At 35.9% G+C, this 15,925-nt stretch overlaps 1 protein-coding gene across 1 annotated transcript; it reads right to left on the bottom strand.

Annotated features, from left to right (window-relative positions):
• Positions 1-9,378: 9,378 nt before the first annotated feature.
• LOC116142343 (UDP-glycosyltransferase 79B9-like) lies at positions 9,379-10,752 on the bottom strand. The gene has a single exon (XM_031427770.1). It carries the CDS (start codon positions 10,750-10,752, stop codon positions 9,379-9,381), a length of 1,374 nt encoding a protein of 457 aa, XP_031283630.1.
• Between the last annotated feature and the right edge of the window lie 5,173 nt (positions 10,753-15,925).

Raw genomic sequence — 15,925 nt, forward strand, 5'->3', positions numbered from 1 at the left:
CAAACGATATTCATTTGGATTCTTAATGTCTTAAAAGATGCATCCTTTTTAATTAGAAAATTCAATGTTGTTTTGCTACGCTTAGCTTATCATTTTAAAATTAGCTTTTTCCCAAAGTATAAAGTGTAGGATATATTGTTATCTTTTGCCTTATATAATGAACTTAATATGATTAAGTTTATATGTGTATTTAACGGTGTATTTTCTTATATGTGTATGTAATGAACTTAATACAATTAATTTTGTATGTTGTTATATTATGACTTCATGGATTTCCTCAGTCTATTGTCTCTGATAAGGACATATTTTTTTCTCAGTCCATCATCTCTAACAGGGACATAATTTTTATGAGTCAATTCTAGAATGATCTATTCAAATTGGCAAGCACTACCCTTAAGTTTAGATCTGCTTATTATCCATAAACAAATGGGCAAGTAGAGGTTGTCAATTGATGCCTTGAAACATACCTTAGGTGTTTTCAAATCTACAGGGTTTTATTGGGGGTTTGCTTGTAGGATTGTTTGAAAATTTGTATTATTATTTTGAAATTTGTGTTGTTTGTTGGTGTTTCTACAACTTTACTTTGGGAGTACTTGTGTTTATTGGGTGTTATTTACTAGTGGTGTTGGTTTGATTCACTACCAAGTATGTGCCACGAGGAGTTTCTTGAAAGGTTGCAAATTGAGGTGTTATATTACTGGTGATAAACGTATTGAATTGATGTCTTTTGCCTTATGTAATGAACTTCATATAATTAAGTTTATATGTGTATTTAATGGTGTATTTTCATAAAATACATCTTAACACTTTAAAAAAATAAAATAAAATAATATTAAGGTTTTTGAAATCATATAATGGATTTTATTATATATATATATGAACAATTTAGTCTCCGAATATCAAGAGTTTTTGCAAAGGATATCAAAGTCAATAATAACTCATAGCGTGAGCTAGCTAGAAAGAGCCCAAGATTAACTTAGGTTAAATTCCCACATTAGGTTATGTAAATGTGAAGACTGAAATGGTGCCATAATACATGAGAGTAATATGATGTCGTCTCAAATGTCTCTAGGATAAATCAAGGCCATCAATTGTTATGAGATCCAACGGCTACAATTCACTCCAGACCTAGTCAACGCTATTTAACTAGAAAAGTTATCGGGTTTTCTTTCTAAGTTGATTCTGTTTAGAGAAAGGGAAAAATTAGCTCTGCTAGGGTTTCTTGAGTTCTTGATTGATACCTTTGTAACTAATGTTTGAGTGATTAGGATTAGTCATTCTGTGAGGGGTTTTGTCTCTCAAGGGCTGGGGAATCTCAGATTTGCTTCTCTAGGTTATTAGTTACAAGTTAGGTTTGATTAAGGGGTTGGTTCTTAGATCAACTGATCTGGAGTCTGTAATATGTAACATTGATTCTTTATAGTGCAGTGAGCTTCTTCTGTTTCTGGAGCTCAACGTGGATGTAATCTTTCCAATTCTTGGAAAGGTGAATCACGGTAAAAGTGCGGTGTTGTTTTTGTGTGGTTGCTTGATCAGTTTGTTTTATTAGGCCTTTTTGTGTGTTTTACAATAGTGGTATCAGAGCGGTTACATTGAGGCCTGTTGTGACTCCAGGTTCCCTAATTTAGAAAATTTCGATTTCTAGAGTTTTGACAAATTTGGGGGTTTTTAGAGTTGTCGGGTTCTAAGGTCCTTAGGAGTCTATAGATCACCAACAAACTGTTAGTCCTTAAGAATCGAAAGAAATTTCAAGTTCTATCATCATAAGTTCAACTCGCATGGAAATCTCCCAATACGATGGGAAGATTGACTTCAATTCTTAGAAAAAGAAGATGAAGACCTTACTGTCACACAATAAAGTAGGAATTGCACTGGAAAAGAACACTGAGAAGTGGCTGGAGGATAAGTTGAAGAAGAAGGCAAAAATCGACGAGGAGGCTTACAACTTGATTGTGATGAACCTTGCTGATAACCTCCTGAGGAAAGTGGATGGACTGGAGACTCCTCTCTTACAATGGGGTAAGCTTGATCACTGTATGCTTGACAAACTGCACCCCATCTTGCTTTCTTAAAAGGTGCCTTGTTTTCATATAGAATGAATAATAGTAAGCCTATAGATGAGAACCCAGATGAATTGTTAAAAATGACTATAATCTTGAAAGGAACTGACTAAGAATAGGAGACACAAGCCTAGCCATGATCCTTTTAAACTCATTGACGGAAGACTATCAGGTAGTCAAGAATACCTTATAGTACTTATCCCTAGCATAGATCTAATCATAGCAAGACTGAAAGCTAGGGAATTAGAGTTAAAGGTTTAGAAAATAAATGGAAACAATTTATTCGTAAAGGGTAAAATAGAACCAGGACACCCTTTCAATGGCATGCAACGAAATACTGGGTCAAAAATTAAGAAGAAAGGAAAAGGTACTAATAAGAAATGGGAAACCAGAAAGTGTTTCCACTGTAATAAGGCAAGTCACTTAAAAAAGAAATTGCTATGACTGGATTAGAAAGCAAAAAATCAGGGAATACTGAGAGTAATGTAGTTTGTATAGAGGATAGTACTTCGGACCTTGAAGTACTTACTGTGTCTAGGACAAATCAAATCCATGATTGGGTGATAGATTCAGGTTGCTCATTTCACACGAGCCCTAACAAAGAGTGGTTCCAAGACTTTAGGAATGGGGAACATGAAACAATGTTCATGGGGAATAACAATACTTGTAAAGTATTAGGAATATGAAATATAACTCTAAGATTGGAAGATGGAAAACTGGTAGTACTGTCTAATGTAAGGTACATTCCTGAATTAAAAAGAAATATGATATCTTTAGGTACCTTAGATGAATCAGGGTGCAGCTATAAAGATGAAAGGGGATGCATTAATGTGTTCAAGAATAATTACATAGTATTAAGAGAGCTAAAGAAAAATGGACTGTACTTACTGTGTGGGAGTTATCATCATGAGAAGAGGAACAGTGCCTTAGTCTCCTCCAATCCTAGTGTAATTGATAAGTGGCATTTGAGGCTAGGGCACACGAGTCAAAAGGGTATGGATATCCTTAGCCATCAGGGGTTGTTTGGTAAGGATAGGATTAGCTCATTGGCTTTTTGTGAAACATGTGTATTAGGCAAGCAACATAGAGGCGGCTTCACTAAAGGCACACACCTATCCTTAAATTGTTTAGAGTACCTTCATGCAGATCTCTAGGGACCCAAAAGGGTTAGGTCCCATGGAGGGAATAACTACTTTCTCTCCATAGTTGATGACTTTAGTAGGAAGGTATGAGACTACCTACTGAAGTCCAAAGATGAAGCTTTGACTAAGTTTAAAACTTGGAAAACACTAGTAGAGAATCAGGTTGATAGAAGAGTGAAAGCTTTAAGAACAGATAATGGATTAGAGTTTTGCAATATTGAATTTGGTAATTATTACAGAGATCAGGGTATATTGAGGCATAGTACAGTTAGAAAAACTCTTTAGCAAAATGGGGTTGCGATGAACAGAACTCTTTTAAAAAAAGTCAGGTGCCTCTTATTCACCTCTGGCCTCCCAAAAACGTTATGGGGAGAAGCCTTGACAATGGCAGCTTATCTAATATAAATAGAAGTCCAAATAGCTCTATAGAATTCAAATGTCCAGAAGCTAAATGGTTAGGAAGAGACCTAAGTCTAAGCCATCTAAGGGTGTTTGGGTGTGCTGCATAAGCACACACAAGTGATGGAAAACTAGAGCCTAGGTCCATAAAGTGTGCATTCTCGGGATACTAAGAAAGTACTAAAGGCTATGGGTTATGGGACAAAGAGACTCCAGGAGTAAAGATCATTGTAAGTAGGGATGTGATAATTAATGAGGGGAATTTCCCCTGCAAATCCGCTAATAGTGATGCAAGTTCCTCAAGCAACATTGAAACACTACCAAGCCAGATAGATGTCACACCAATTGAGGTGGAGGCAGCCAGTATGCATCCAGAGGTTCCCTAGCTAGAAGAAGAAGAACCAGCACCTAATGCACCAGATCAAAAAGAAGAAGGTGGAGTAGGGGAGACACAAGATCCCCAGTTTAATGAACTGCAAGAATACCAACTAGCTACGGACAGGACTGGAAGAGAGATTAGGCCTCCAGCAAGGCACTCATATGCAAAATTGATATGTACAACCCTATTGGCAGGGACTGATGTACAAAGGACAGAGCTTGAGACATATGCTGAAGCTATGAATTCAAAGGACAGAGACAAATGGTGGCAAGCAATGACAGAGGAAATGGAATCCCTAAACGTAAATGGAACCTGGTCCCTTGTTCCTAAACCTAAAGACCAAATACTGATTCAGTGTAAATGGTTATTTAAGATTAAGGAAGGTATAGCTATGCATGAATCCCCTAGGTACAAAGTTAGACTGGTGGCCAAAGGGAGGGTATAGACTTCAATGAAGTCTTCTCTCCCATAGTCAAATACAAGACCATTAGGAGGATGCTATCAGTTGTTGCACATCAAAACCTAGAGCTAGAGCAACTTGATGTAAAAATAGCATTCCTACATGGTGACTTAGAAGAGTAGATCTTCATGAGTCAGCCAGTAGGGTTTGTAGATAATAGGAGGCCAAATAATGTTTGCCTGCTGCATAAGTCCTTGTATGGTCTAACGTAGTCTCCCTGGCAATGGTATAAAAAGTTTGATACCTTCATAGTCAATATAGGATTCACAAGAAGCAAGTACGATAATTGCTTCTATTTTGCACTGAAAGATAACATGCCCATTTACCATTGCTTTATGTTGATGATATGCTCTTAATCAATAAATCAAAGTCCAAAATAATTGAATTAAAGGCCAGACTTAACTTTGAATTTGACATGAAGGACTTAAGAATGGCTAAGAAAATTCTGGGTATGTTCATCGATAGGGATAGAAGCAAGAGTACACTAAAAATCCACCAATATTCATATATGCAGAAACTAGTCTCTAAATTTGGAATGTCTGACTATAAGCATGTGTCAATGCCCTTTGCTAATCATTTTGTATAGTCTAAGTCTCAGTGCCCTAAGAGCCCTGCTGAAATAATTCAAATGGAGGCTGGCCCTTACTCTAATGTGATAGGATCAGTAATGTACGCAATGATTGGTACTAGACCTGGTTTAGCTTTTGTAATATCTCTTTTAAGTAGATTCATGTCTAACCCAAGAAGTGATCACCGGACTGCACTAAAATGGGTGCTCAGATACATTAACAATACTATATGTGTAGGTTTGGAGTATTGTAAAAGAACAACTACACTTGATCTAGTTGGGTTTGTGGATTTTGACTTTGTAAGTGACAAGGACAGCAGGAAGTCAACCACTGCCTATTGTTTTACACTCGGAGGGAATTGCATCAGCTGAAAATCGCAACTCCAGCCTTTAGTAGCTCTTTCATCAATTGAAGCAGAATGTGTGGTGTTGGCTAATGTTTTTAAGGAAGCTTTATGGTTGCAAGGAATACTGACAGAAGCTGAATTGACTAATAGCAGGGTGACCATTTACTCAAATAGTCAAAGTGCAATACTGTTGAGCAAAAATCCCATCTACCATGAAAGAACCAAGCACGTGGATGTACAATTCCATTTTGTTAGAGTCCTGATCGCTAGAGGGTTAATTGAGCTGAGAAAGATCCCCACTGAAGAAAATCTAGCAGACATGGGAACCAAAATAGTCACTACAGCAAAGTTCAAGCACTGCCTAAACTTGTTCTTTGTGAAATGAGCAGAAGCAACAGAGCTATGAAGGAATCAGTTGAAGTGAGCTGCATTAAGAAGAGTCAAGTGGAGGAGTGGATTTCGAGTCTTCAAGGTGGAGATTGTAAATGTGAAGACTGAAATGGTGCCGTAATACATGGGAGTAATACACTGTCATCTCAAGTGGGTCTAGGATAAATCAAGGCCATCAGTTGTTATGAGATCCAACAACTACGATTCACTCCAGACCTGGTCAATGGTGTTTAAGCAAAAATGTTATCGAGTTTTCTTTCTTAGTTGATTATGTTTAGAGATAAGGAAAAATTAGCTCTGCTAGGGTTTCTTGAGTTCTTGATTGGCACCTCTGTAACTAGTGTTTGAGTGATTAGGATTGGTCATTTTGTGAAGGGTTTTGTCTTTCAAGGGCTAGGGAATCTCATCTTTGCTTCTCTAGATTATTAGTTACAAGTTGGGTTTGATTAAGGGTTTGGTTCTTAGATCAACTGGTCTGGAGTATGTGATTTGTAACATTGATTCTTTATAGTGCAATGAGCTTCTCCTATTTCTAGAGCTCAATGTGGATGTAATCTTTCCAATTCTTGGAAAGGTGAACCATGGTAAAAGTGCGGTTTTGTTTTTGTTTGGTTGCTTGACCAGTTTGTTTTATTAGGTCTTTGTGTGTGTTTTACAATAGGTTATGTATACGCCCATTAAAGTAGTAGATTGGCAAGAACCAAAATCCAAATTCGAGGCCTTAAGAATTTGCAAGGTGGATGAGGTGAGAGTGGAGTTTGAGAATCGCACATTTTAAGCATAGAAAAAGTTCATTAAATTATGTAAGACACTTTCTCCGGTTGATATGAACTAATATTTTTTGAGGAATTGCAAGAAAAATAAAGATAGGTTGACAAACCCTTTTAATTAACTTTCTCTCACAAATGTAACGTGGTGGCTCGCAAGTAGTCAGCTCACAATTAGTTAGGTAAGACCTATTACGAGCTGTTATGTCCAGCCACATAGCCACATACATAATTATGGGTTTAATTGAACCCACTCAACTTTTGGAAAAAATCAAAACAATCCTTACATATTATGGAATTTACAAATTTTATCCCGCAAAAATTTGAATTAATTAACACTTTTTTACCTTTTCTCACTTTTTCATTTCCTCTCATTCTCTATCATACTTTCTTCTTCCTTATATTGGATTACTCAAGAAAGACTATTTGGAGGTTACAAGATAAAATGATGTTCATTTTTTTAATGGACTCCCGTTCATATTTTATGGACGGGTGTCCATTTACTATGGACTAGATGGACGACCGTCCAAAAAATTTTAAAAGAAAAATAATGGATGCCCGTCCATCTTATATGGACGAGTGTCTATTTACTATGGACGGGCGTCAATCTTATATGGACACCCATCCAAAAAATTTTACATTTAATGGACAGACGTCTTTAGATGGACGCCTGTCCATTGTTTAATTTAAAAAAAATTTATATTCAAATTTTGTCTCAATCCAAAAATAAATATCGCTATCTTCATTCATTTTTTGTCAATATTCAAAGTAATTGGATAGGTTTCATTCAATTTTTGTCCATACCCAAATTTTAGTTTAATAAAAAATTTTCTTTAAAATTTTCAATTAGAATGTTTAAAAATTAGGCCTCCGAAAACAAGGTTCATTTCTCTCTTGCTTTGCATTTTGTTTATAATTGAAAATTAAAAAAAAAAACTGAGAATGGATGCCAGTCCACTACTCCACTCATTTGGATGGTTACGACCATCCAAATGAGTGGACTGGCATCCGTACTTTTACTTAAAATCATATTTTTTTCTTTTATTTCATCTGAAAATTTTATACTTTAAAAATGAATATTTTATCTAAAAATTATATGGACCCTCGTCCATAGTAAAAGGACTCTTGTCCATAATATATGGACGGGAGTCCATAACTATGGACAGTCATCCTCATAAGAGGACGGGCGTTCATAAACAATTTAGACCAAATTTTTTTTGTTTAAACCATGGACGTGTATTCATTCTAGGTGGACGGGAGTCCATTTCAAATAAACGGTTGTTCAATAACAATGAACGGTCGTCCATATTTGATAGACGACCGTTCATTCATAGAATATTTATTAACGTGATACATAGTTTGTCTGATTCAATAAACACGTTGTTTGATGTAAAAATTTTGGTACAAAACGTTGATTGCCGTACAATTTTTCAAGACAAAAATCTCGTAGTATTGCTATTGTCCTTCGACTCAATCAAGAACCGGATATTCTCTCCTCAATTTTTTATTTTTTTTTAATCCATGATTTTGATTTGTTATCTAGAAGCCATCTCCTCTCTCCTACTTGCTTTTATCTAAAAAAATATTATATCTAATTTAAAATCCGATCAAATCTTAATCAAATCAAACCAAATATTAATTTAATTATAAATTTAAGGCCGAACGACTTGTGCATACCCAAGGTTTGCCGAAATAATAAATTGGTATCTAAAAGGTTTAGAAATAACAAACATATACCTTCCATCATGTACTGTTAGTAATTTTTATTTGTTAATAGTGAAAAGACTAAAATGCCCTTAAAAGTTTGATATTTTAGTTTTTTATAAATTTAAAAATTTCTAAAAAACCCTCTAGGTTTGCTGATTTAACTAAACTCCCCCATATATAAAAAGTTTGTTAAATGACAAAAATACCCCCACCACCTGCAGTGCCAGATTCCGGCCACCACCGCGGGAAACTAGCCGGGAAATTGCTTTACGACACAGACCCATCGGATCTGTGTCGTAATGTGTCGATTTGGCCGTTGAGGCAGCAGATGGAGTTTTACGACCTCGACGGCCAGATCTGACCTTTTCCGACCAGATCCGTGGTTGATCTAGTCGAAAAAGGTCAGATCTACGGCTAGATCTGGCCTTCGTGGCTGCAAAACTCCATCTGCAGCGTCGACGGCCAGATCGATGCGTTACGACACAGATCCGACGGGTCTGTGTCGTAACGCAATTTCTGGCCAGATTTTGACAGTGGTGGCCAGAGTCTAGCACTGTAGGTGTTGGGGGTGTTTTTGTTATTTAACAAACTTTTTATATATGGGGGTGTTTAGTTAAATTAGCAAACCTAGGGAGTTTTTTAAAATTTAAAATTTATAAATTTATAAATTTATAAAAAACTAAAATATTAAACTTTCAAGGGCATTTTAGTCTTTTCACTGTTAACAAACAGAAAACACTAACAGCACATGACAAAAGGTACCTGTTTGTTATTTTCAAACCTTTTAGCTACCACTTTATCATTATAGCAATCCTTGGGTATGGCGCAAGTCATTTGGCCTAAATTTAAATTAAATCAAATCCAATCCAATCTTCCATCTCTACGGTCACATTCACTATAAATTTTATTCTAATTTAATATTGGCTCAACTACTCCAATCATCCATGGATTGACTATAGCTTTTTGTTTACTTAAGAAACAAAGAAACTTGTGACAGTAAATGAAATTAGTGATCGATGATATAACTTTGGAATTTTCATTTGATGTCAAAGTAATTGAAAAATCCGTTTGAACAGGCAATTAAACACATGAAACATCTTAACACAATACAATAAAAATTAAAACAATAAAACAAATATTTGTGAACTTGCTTATACATTTAAGCCCCTGGAGATTCCAAAATAATTTGCACATCCTGAACGAAGGAATCAATCTTCTTATCTTGCCAATCCTTGTTAGAAAATATATTTTTCAACTTAATGTGATTGTTCTTCACTGAGTTACCCAATTCACTCTCGTTGTCCATTACTAACTGGATTGCTTTGCTCAAAGCTTTCTTGCCAATCATCCCGTCTTCCCCTCTCTCCACTTCTATTGCTACCTTCAGTTCTTCTACCATTAATCTTGTACCCATAACTTGGTCAAGAAGAAATGGAATCAGTACTATTTGGCAATCACTAACCAAAGATTCCCACATGGAACCAAATCCACAGTGACTTACAAAACACCCAATAGAAGAGTGTTTTAGTATCAACGTCTGCGGTACCCATCCTCCATGCACCCAACCTCTCTCACCAATTCTCTCTTTAAACCCTTCAGGTAATGCTTCTTCGATGGTTGAACATCCATGAGGCGGCGTTAGAGCTACCAAGAATGGACACCCACTTAACTCAAACCCCACCATCAACTCTTGAAATTGTTCTTTTTGTAGAGTAATTTGGCTTCCAAATGCACAATACACCACTGAACCTGACTCAAACTTGTTTAGCCACTCATCCCATTTCTCTTCAAGCTGTGTAGCTGGTGTTTCAGGCAATACTGGCCCCGTTAACAGCACAGGCTTTGAATACTGTTGTGCAAGATAGTCAGAATAAGCTCCCTCAATTTCTTGACATGATCTCAAAGCAATTGCATCACACTCTCTCAAGCCGGTAGTTAACCGCTCGTGAAGGAAATCCCCTAGACGGGGATCGTTTAGCCCCGCAATATGAGGAGCCTCATTGCGTTTTATCTTCACAGTAGTAGATGGGTAGCCAGGCGGTGGTTGGATTAGCTCTTCCATGGTAGTCTCCACAGTAATTCTTCGAGCTGGAACCCTGAAGAACGAAAGTGTGCAGGCGTTGATCACTGAATAGTAGAATGACTTGGTGCCTAATTGACGGGTGATTTCTGGAATCCATCGTCCAAAATCGAAGAAGACAATATCTGGCTGCAGACTGGTCAGAATGGTCTCAACTTGATCTCGAGTTTTGTCCAAAGCAGAAGCCAGTAGTTGATGAAGAGAGAATGGTACATCGGAAGCAGTTTCAGCACCTGGAGGGAGACCATCAACATGGGGAATCACAAGAGGAAAGAAGTGAATAAGCTTAGGGTGGTGGTTGAGTTGTTGTAGCTTTGTGAGAGCCCCTTTAGGCAACAAGAAGAACACCTTAACACCTCTCTCCGCAATTTTGTTTGAGAGGTGAAGGTAAGGAATGAAATGGCCAAAGGCAAGCCAGGGAAACATTGCTACATGAAGTTTTGAGGTGGCCATTTTTCTGCTTCAACCAAGTAATTTCAAGTTTAGAAAGGGCAATGTCTCAGAGTATTTGTAGGCTAATTATGTCGGCAAAGACTCGCTGTTATGCTCATTTTTTGTTTCCTTTTATGAGTGAAAAGAAAGGGTGCCCATAAAAATTTTTAAGCCATCAAGGTTGCTTTTGTAATAAACAAATGGAAGGATTTTAAGAGAACAGATTTAGAGGCTATAAACTCAGGTCAAAGGAGTCAATCGTCTTGGTATTTGTGGAAGCGGAACAGCTGTAGGATATGATGCTATCATACATGTGCTGGAAAGAAAGAAAGACAGATTAAGATAATTGAAAGACTTCAATCTTTTTGGATTGTATAAAACAAAGATAGATATAACAATAATGTTACGGATATCGGGGATATCGGGTTTATGTACCGAATTTTTACATTGAACTACATATCACATGATTCAGATCAATCACATATTCCATTAATAAATATTTTACGAGTAAACGGCGGTTTATCAACTATGATTAGTCGTTCATTGTTATTAGACGAAAGTCTATTATATATGGATGCCCATCCATGTGAAAAGAACGATAGACTTCCATTCATATTATATGAATAGGAGTCCATTTACTATGGACAGACATTCATATTTAATGGACACTCGTTCAAACTTTAAATTTAAAAAAAATGTTTAAACAAAATTAATGGATGACCGTACAAAGTCATTGATGAGTACTTGAAGGTAAAGCTTTTGTACCTGAGCACTTATTTTGTGTATGTCAGTTGTTTTTGTTAAAACTCATACAGACATGATTCTAAACAGAAGAGAATATATCTTTCTGTTAATTTCTTATGAACTTTTACTCTTGTGAACGAGAATGTAACAAACAAAGAACATTACTGATAATGATGAACTGGTTTATTAATTTATTATTAGGAGCACCCAGGCTTGACAAAGGCTGAAAGAAGGAAGATATGTGGGCTGATGGTTGTCAGAAAACTGACAATAGATGCATCTATGCACGCGGCGTTGAACGAACGACTGCCACTCCGAGTTGTGGTGCAAGTTCTCTTTTTTGAGCAGGTTAGAGTTGCTGCAGGGGTTCATGCCCCTAACAACAATCCCCGTGATGCTTCACACTCCACAACAAACACAGATGAAGAGTGGGAGAAAGCAGCACAGATCCCTCAAGAAACAAATGAGTCGAATAAAGGTACAAGACGAGGAATTCCAGAAGAATGGGAAATTAATTACGAAGAACAGCAAAAATAGCAAAAGTGTCATGCAGTTGTTACCATCACGGTCAAAGAGAATAAAATTTAAAGTTTAGACGGGCATCCACTCACGTCCATTATTAAGGGACGCCTATTCAAAAAATTTTGAACGGGCGTCCATTAAGTTGAGCATAATTTTAACAGGCGTCTAATAACGGTGGACGCCCGTCCATTATTAAGGGATTGGACGCCCATCCATTATTAAGGGATGCCCGTCCATAACATTTAAATGGGCGTCCATTAATTTTGTTTTTAATTTATAGTTTGGACAGGGGTCTATTAAAGGTGTTTGCCTGTCCATTAGTATGGACCCTCGTCCATTGAATATGGACAGGAGTCCATGATTTTTGTTTTCAAATTCTTTAAATTTAAACTATAGACAGGCGTCCATTATAGGTGGACACCCGTCCATAGTAAATAGACTCTCGTCCATATAATATGGACGAGAGTCCATCGTTCATTTCGCATGGACAGGCATCTAGCTTTGATGGACGTTCGTCCAATCACAGTGAACGGTCGTCCATAGTTAATGAATGGCTCTTCACTCGTAAAATATTTGTTAAAGTGATACGTGGTTGGTCTGAGTGTGATGACACATAATTCTGTGTAAAAATTTGGTGCACAGTCCTGGTGTCTATAGCATTATTGTAGATATAAATGGGGAGTTAAGTGCAAGTATCTAAAAGGAGTAAGAACCAAATGATTATTATTAAATTATGACGGAGCAAATAATATTTATGAAGACAATGTTTAGTAGCAGATAAACCTAGCCCAAACGGGTATTTATCTGCAAGTGGACCCGTATTTGTCAAGATTATAAATAATACTACACCAACAATCATTTCTCACAAACTTTCTCTCATAACCCTGACGTGGTAGCTCGCAATTGGTCAGTTCACAACGGATCCCATATGGATCCCACATGGATCCCACTAATTAATTGCAAGTTGACCAATTGCAAGCTGTCATGTTAGGGTTGTGAGAGAAAGTTTGTGAGAGAGGGTTGTTGGTGTAGTATTACTCCAAAATTATACATGGTGCCAGTCACTCATTTAGCATCTGTTTAGAATTGATTCGTACCCGGTCCAACTCTTTTTTTTTTTTTTTTTTTTTCAGATAAACCGGATATACCCATAGATACCTATAAAATATTAAGAAAAAAAGAAAAAAAAATGCTGCCCTAATAGACTCTGATTGCTCATTTCTTATCACCAATAATGCTACGGACATCGATTTTTGTACTGAAGGATGTGGCATCTAGTTAGATGCGACTACGTTGGAGACAAAACACATCTTCCGTGAATAAACAATTGTCCAACAATTATGGACAGTTGTTCATCACGAATAGACGAGTGTCTATAAAAATATCAATGGACTCTTACTCATCTTATATGGACGGGCATCCACCTCATACAAATGCCCATCCATAAAATTATAAAAACAAAATAATGGACGACAGTCCAGAAAATTATAAAAACAAAATAATGTTTTACTTTTGATTTTCTACTCACAATTTTTCAATAAAAATATTTTGCACTTTAGTTAGAGAAATTATTAATTGGTTTATCAAATAGTATGCTTTTGATGCATGATTATTTTCATTTATTGTCCATTGATATGACACATGCTGCATCTCAGAGATATAATAAAACACGTAGATGTATAACCAGATTCGGGCATGTCCAAGGATTTTATAATTGTTCATTTGTATACATTTCAACCAATTTTATAAGTTTATGCGTATAGACGTCTGTCCATTTTATACAGACGATCGTCCATTGTATATGGACGGACGACCATCCAAATTATATGGACAGACGGTCGTTTATATAAGATGGATGAGCGTCCATTATTTTATTTTTATAATTTTATGGATAAGCGTCCATATGAGGTGGACACGGGTCCAGAGTCTTTCAACTATAATCTTATCTTTCTCTTCTCAAAATCTACCCCAACAGCTACTTTCAACACATGCACTACTTATCCATGCACCGCCACAAGGCCCACTAACCCTTACCAGTTGCCATCTCTCCAGACTTTTTCTTTAAGGTCTGTTTAGTACTATTTATTCCAATAAAGTGTATAGAATAGAACTCATTAGAATAAGAATTTATCGTACAAGAGCTTTTATAAAAAAATTGTTAGTTATTTAATTGGAAAAATATAAACAAATTTTCTTGTTTGTAATTAATAAAAGAGACTTTAATATACAAGAAATATAAAGTCAAATAATAGAATAGTATAAAAATATTTTTAAAATTTTAACTTTTATATAAGCTTAAAAGTATTAAAAAAGTTCAAGAGCTTCTTTTAATAGGCGTAAAATAATTTATTTTAATCTTTTAAGTATTTTTGAGATGCTGCCAAAACAATTAAATTTTTTTAAAAGTGTATAACTTTAAATAAGCTATTTTAATCGATAAATAAATCCAACGAAATATGCTAGTCTATTTATTTCATCTACTTTTAATTCGATGAAACTTTGTTTAAAGAAACTAAAAGAACTTGTCGTATTTCACTAGACGACACAGCACACATGTTAGATCGGTTACAACTACACCGACAGACATTATAGATTGGCTTCTACGATGTCATTTTACTACTTTAGTTACGTCAAATCTACAACATTGTTAAAAGATTATATTGTTAGATATGGTTTATACTTTGCATGGGGTTAATGGATTATCTGTGGACGTTGACGTATCCGGGGGTTTGGTGGAGAATCAATCGGAGAGGAAAGTTGTAGTTCTCAGGACAGACAATGGTGGAGAATTTTGCTCAGAAAAATTTGACAAATTTTGTGTGACTAATGACATTGCACGACAAAAGACAACTTCATATACTACTCAACAAAATGGAATGATTGAATGTCTAAATAGATCACTCATGGAAAAAGCAAGGAGTATGTTGACTGGTGCTGGTCTAGCACTTGAGTTCTAGTCTGAAGCCATAGCCACTACATGTTATCTAGAGAATCGGTTTCCTTGATCAGCTCTACAAAATTAGACACCTTTTGAGGCTATGTTTAGAAGGAAACCTAGTTTGTCTCATGTGAGGGTATTTAGATGTGATGCATCTGTTCATGTGCCAAAAGAAAATAGAAGCAAGTTGGATAGTAAATCAACAAAGTGTATCTTCATTAGATATAAGGATGGAGTCAAAGGGTATAAGTTGTGGAATCCAGAAATCAAGAGTATTGTGTACAAGACAGATGTGGTCTTAACCACCCCTTGTAGCGAGTGAATGATGGATTGGAGATTTAAAAGATCAAAGGGTTCTGGGTTTGCAGCAAAGGCAAGAAGTGACCACCAATTATTATACCAAATAAAAAAAAGTGGCATTACATATTGCAGCAAATCCAACTTTCTGCCATTAATACCTTCCACCATTTACTCGTCAAGATGGGAATTCAAGATCTTCGCACTCCATCTTGAGGGAGGAGTATTAGAGATATTTTTCTTTGATTACCTCCATAATTCGAGTGATTGATGATCTCCTTAATTGTCTCATTTTTCTTCTTAATTATCTCCATAATTTTTTTAATTGATTTGTTTATTTCCCTTGTATATACTTGTACAAGTTTAGCAGAAACGTGTATATATTTGCTTTTTATATTTTGTTTACAAGATAGATGAATAAGAATAATTTCTTATCACTTCCATTTTAGGAGTTTTGTCATATATGATGTTTTAATATATATGTTCAATAATTGTTTTGAGACTCAATTGGCGAATTGTGAGTGTTTGGATGATGAAGAGAAAATCAAAGAAGACTAGAAAAAAATTCTAGGAGAACTGGTGTCCTTGATTTTTAAAATAACAGAAGTGGCCTTGATATATGTATGATTATGTTCTTTATTCTTTTCTTTTTTTATTACAATTAATATTAAAGCTAGCGATAAGAGAACATCA

This window comes from Pistacia vera, unplaced genomic scaffold (genome assembly GCF_008641045.1).
Source record: "Pistacia vera cultivar Batoury unplaced genomic scaffold, PisVer_v2 Contig407, whole genome shotgun sequence".
Lineage (NCBI taxonomy): Eukaryota > Viridiplantae > Streptophyta > Magnoliopsida > Sapindales > Anacardiaceae > Pistacia > Pistacia vera.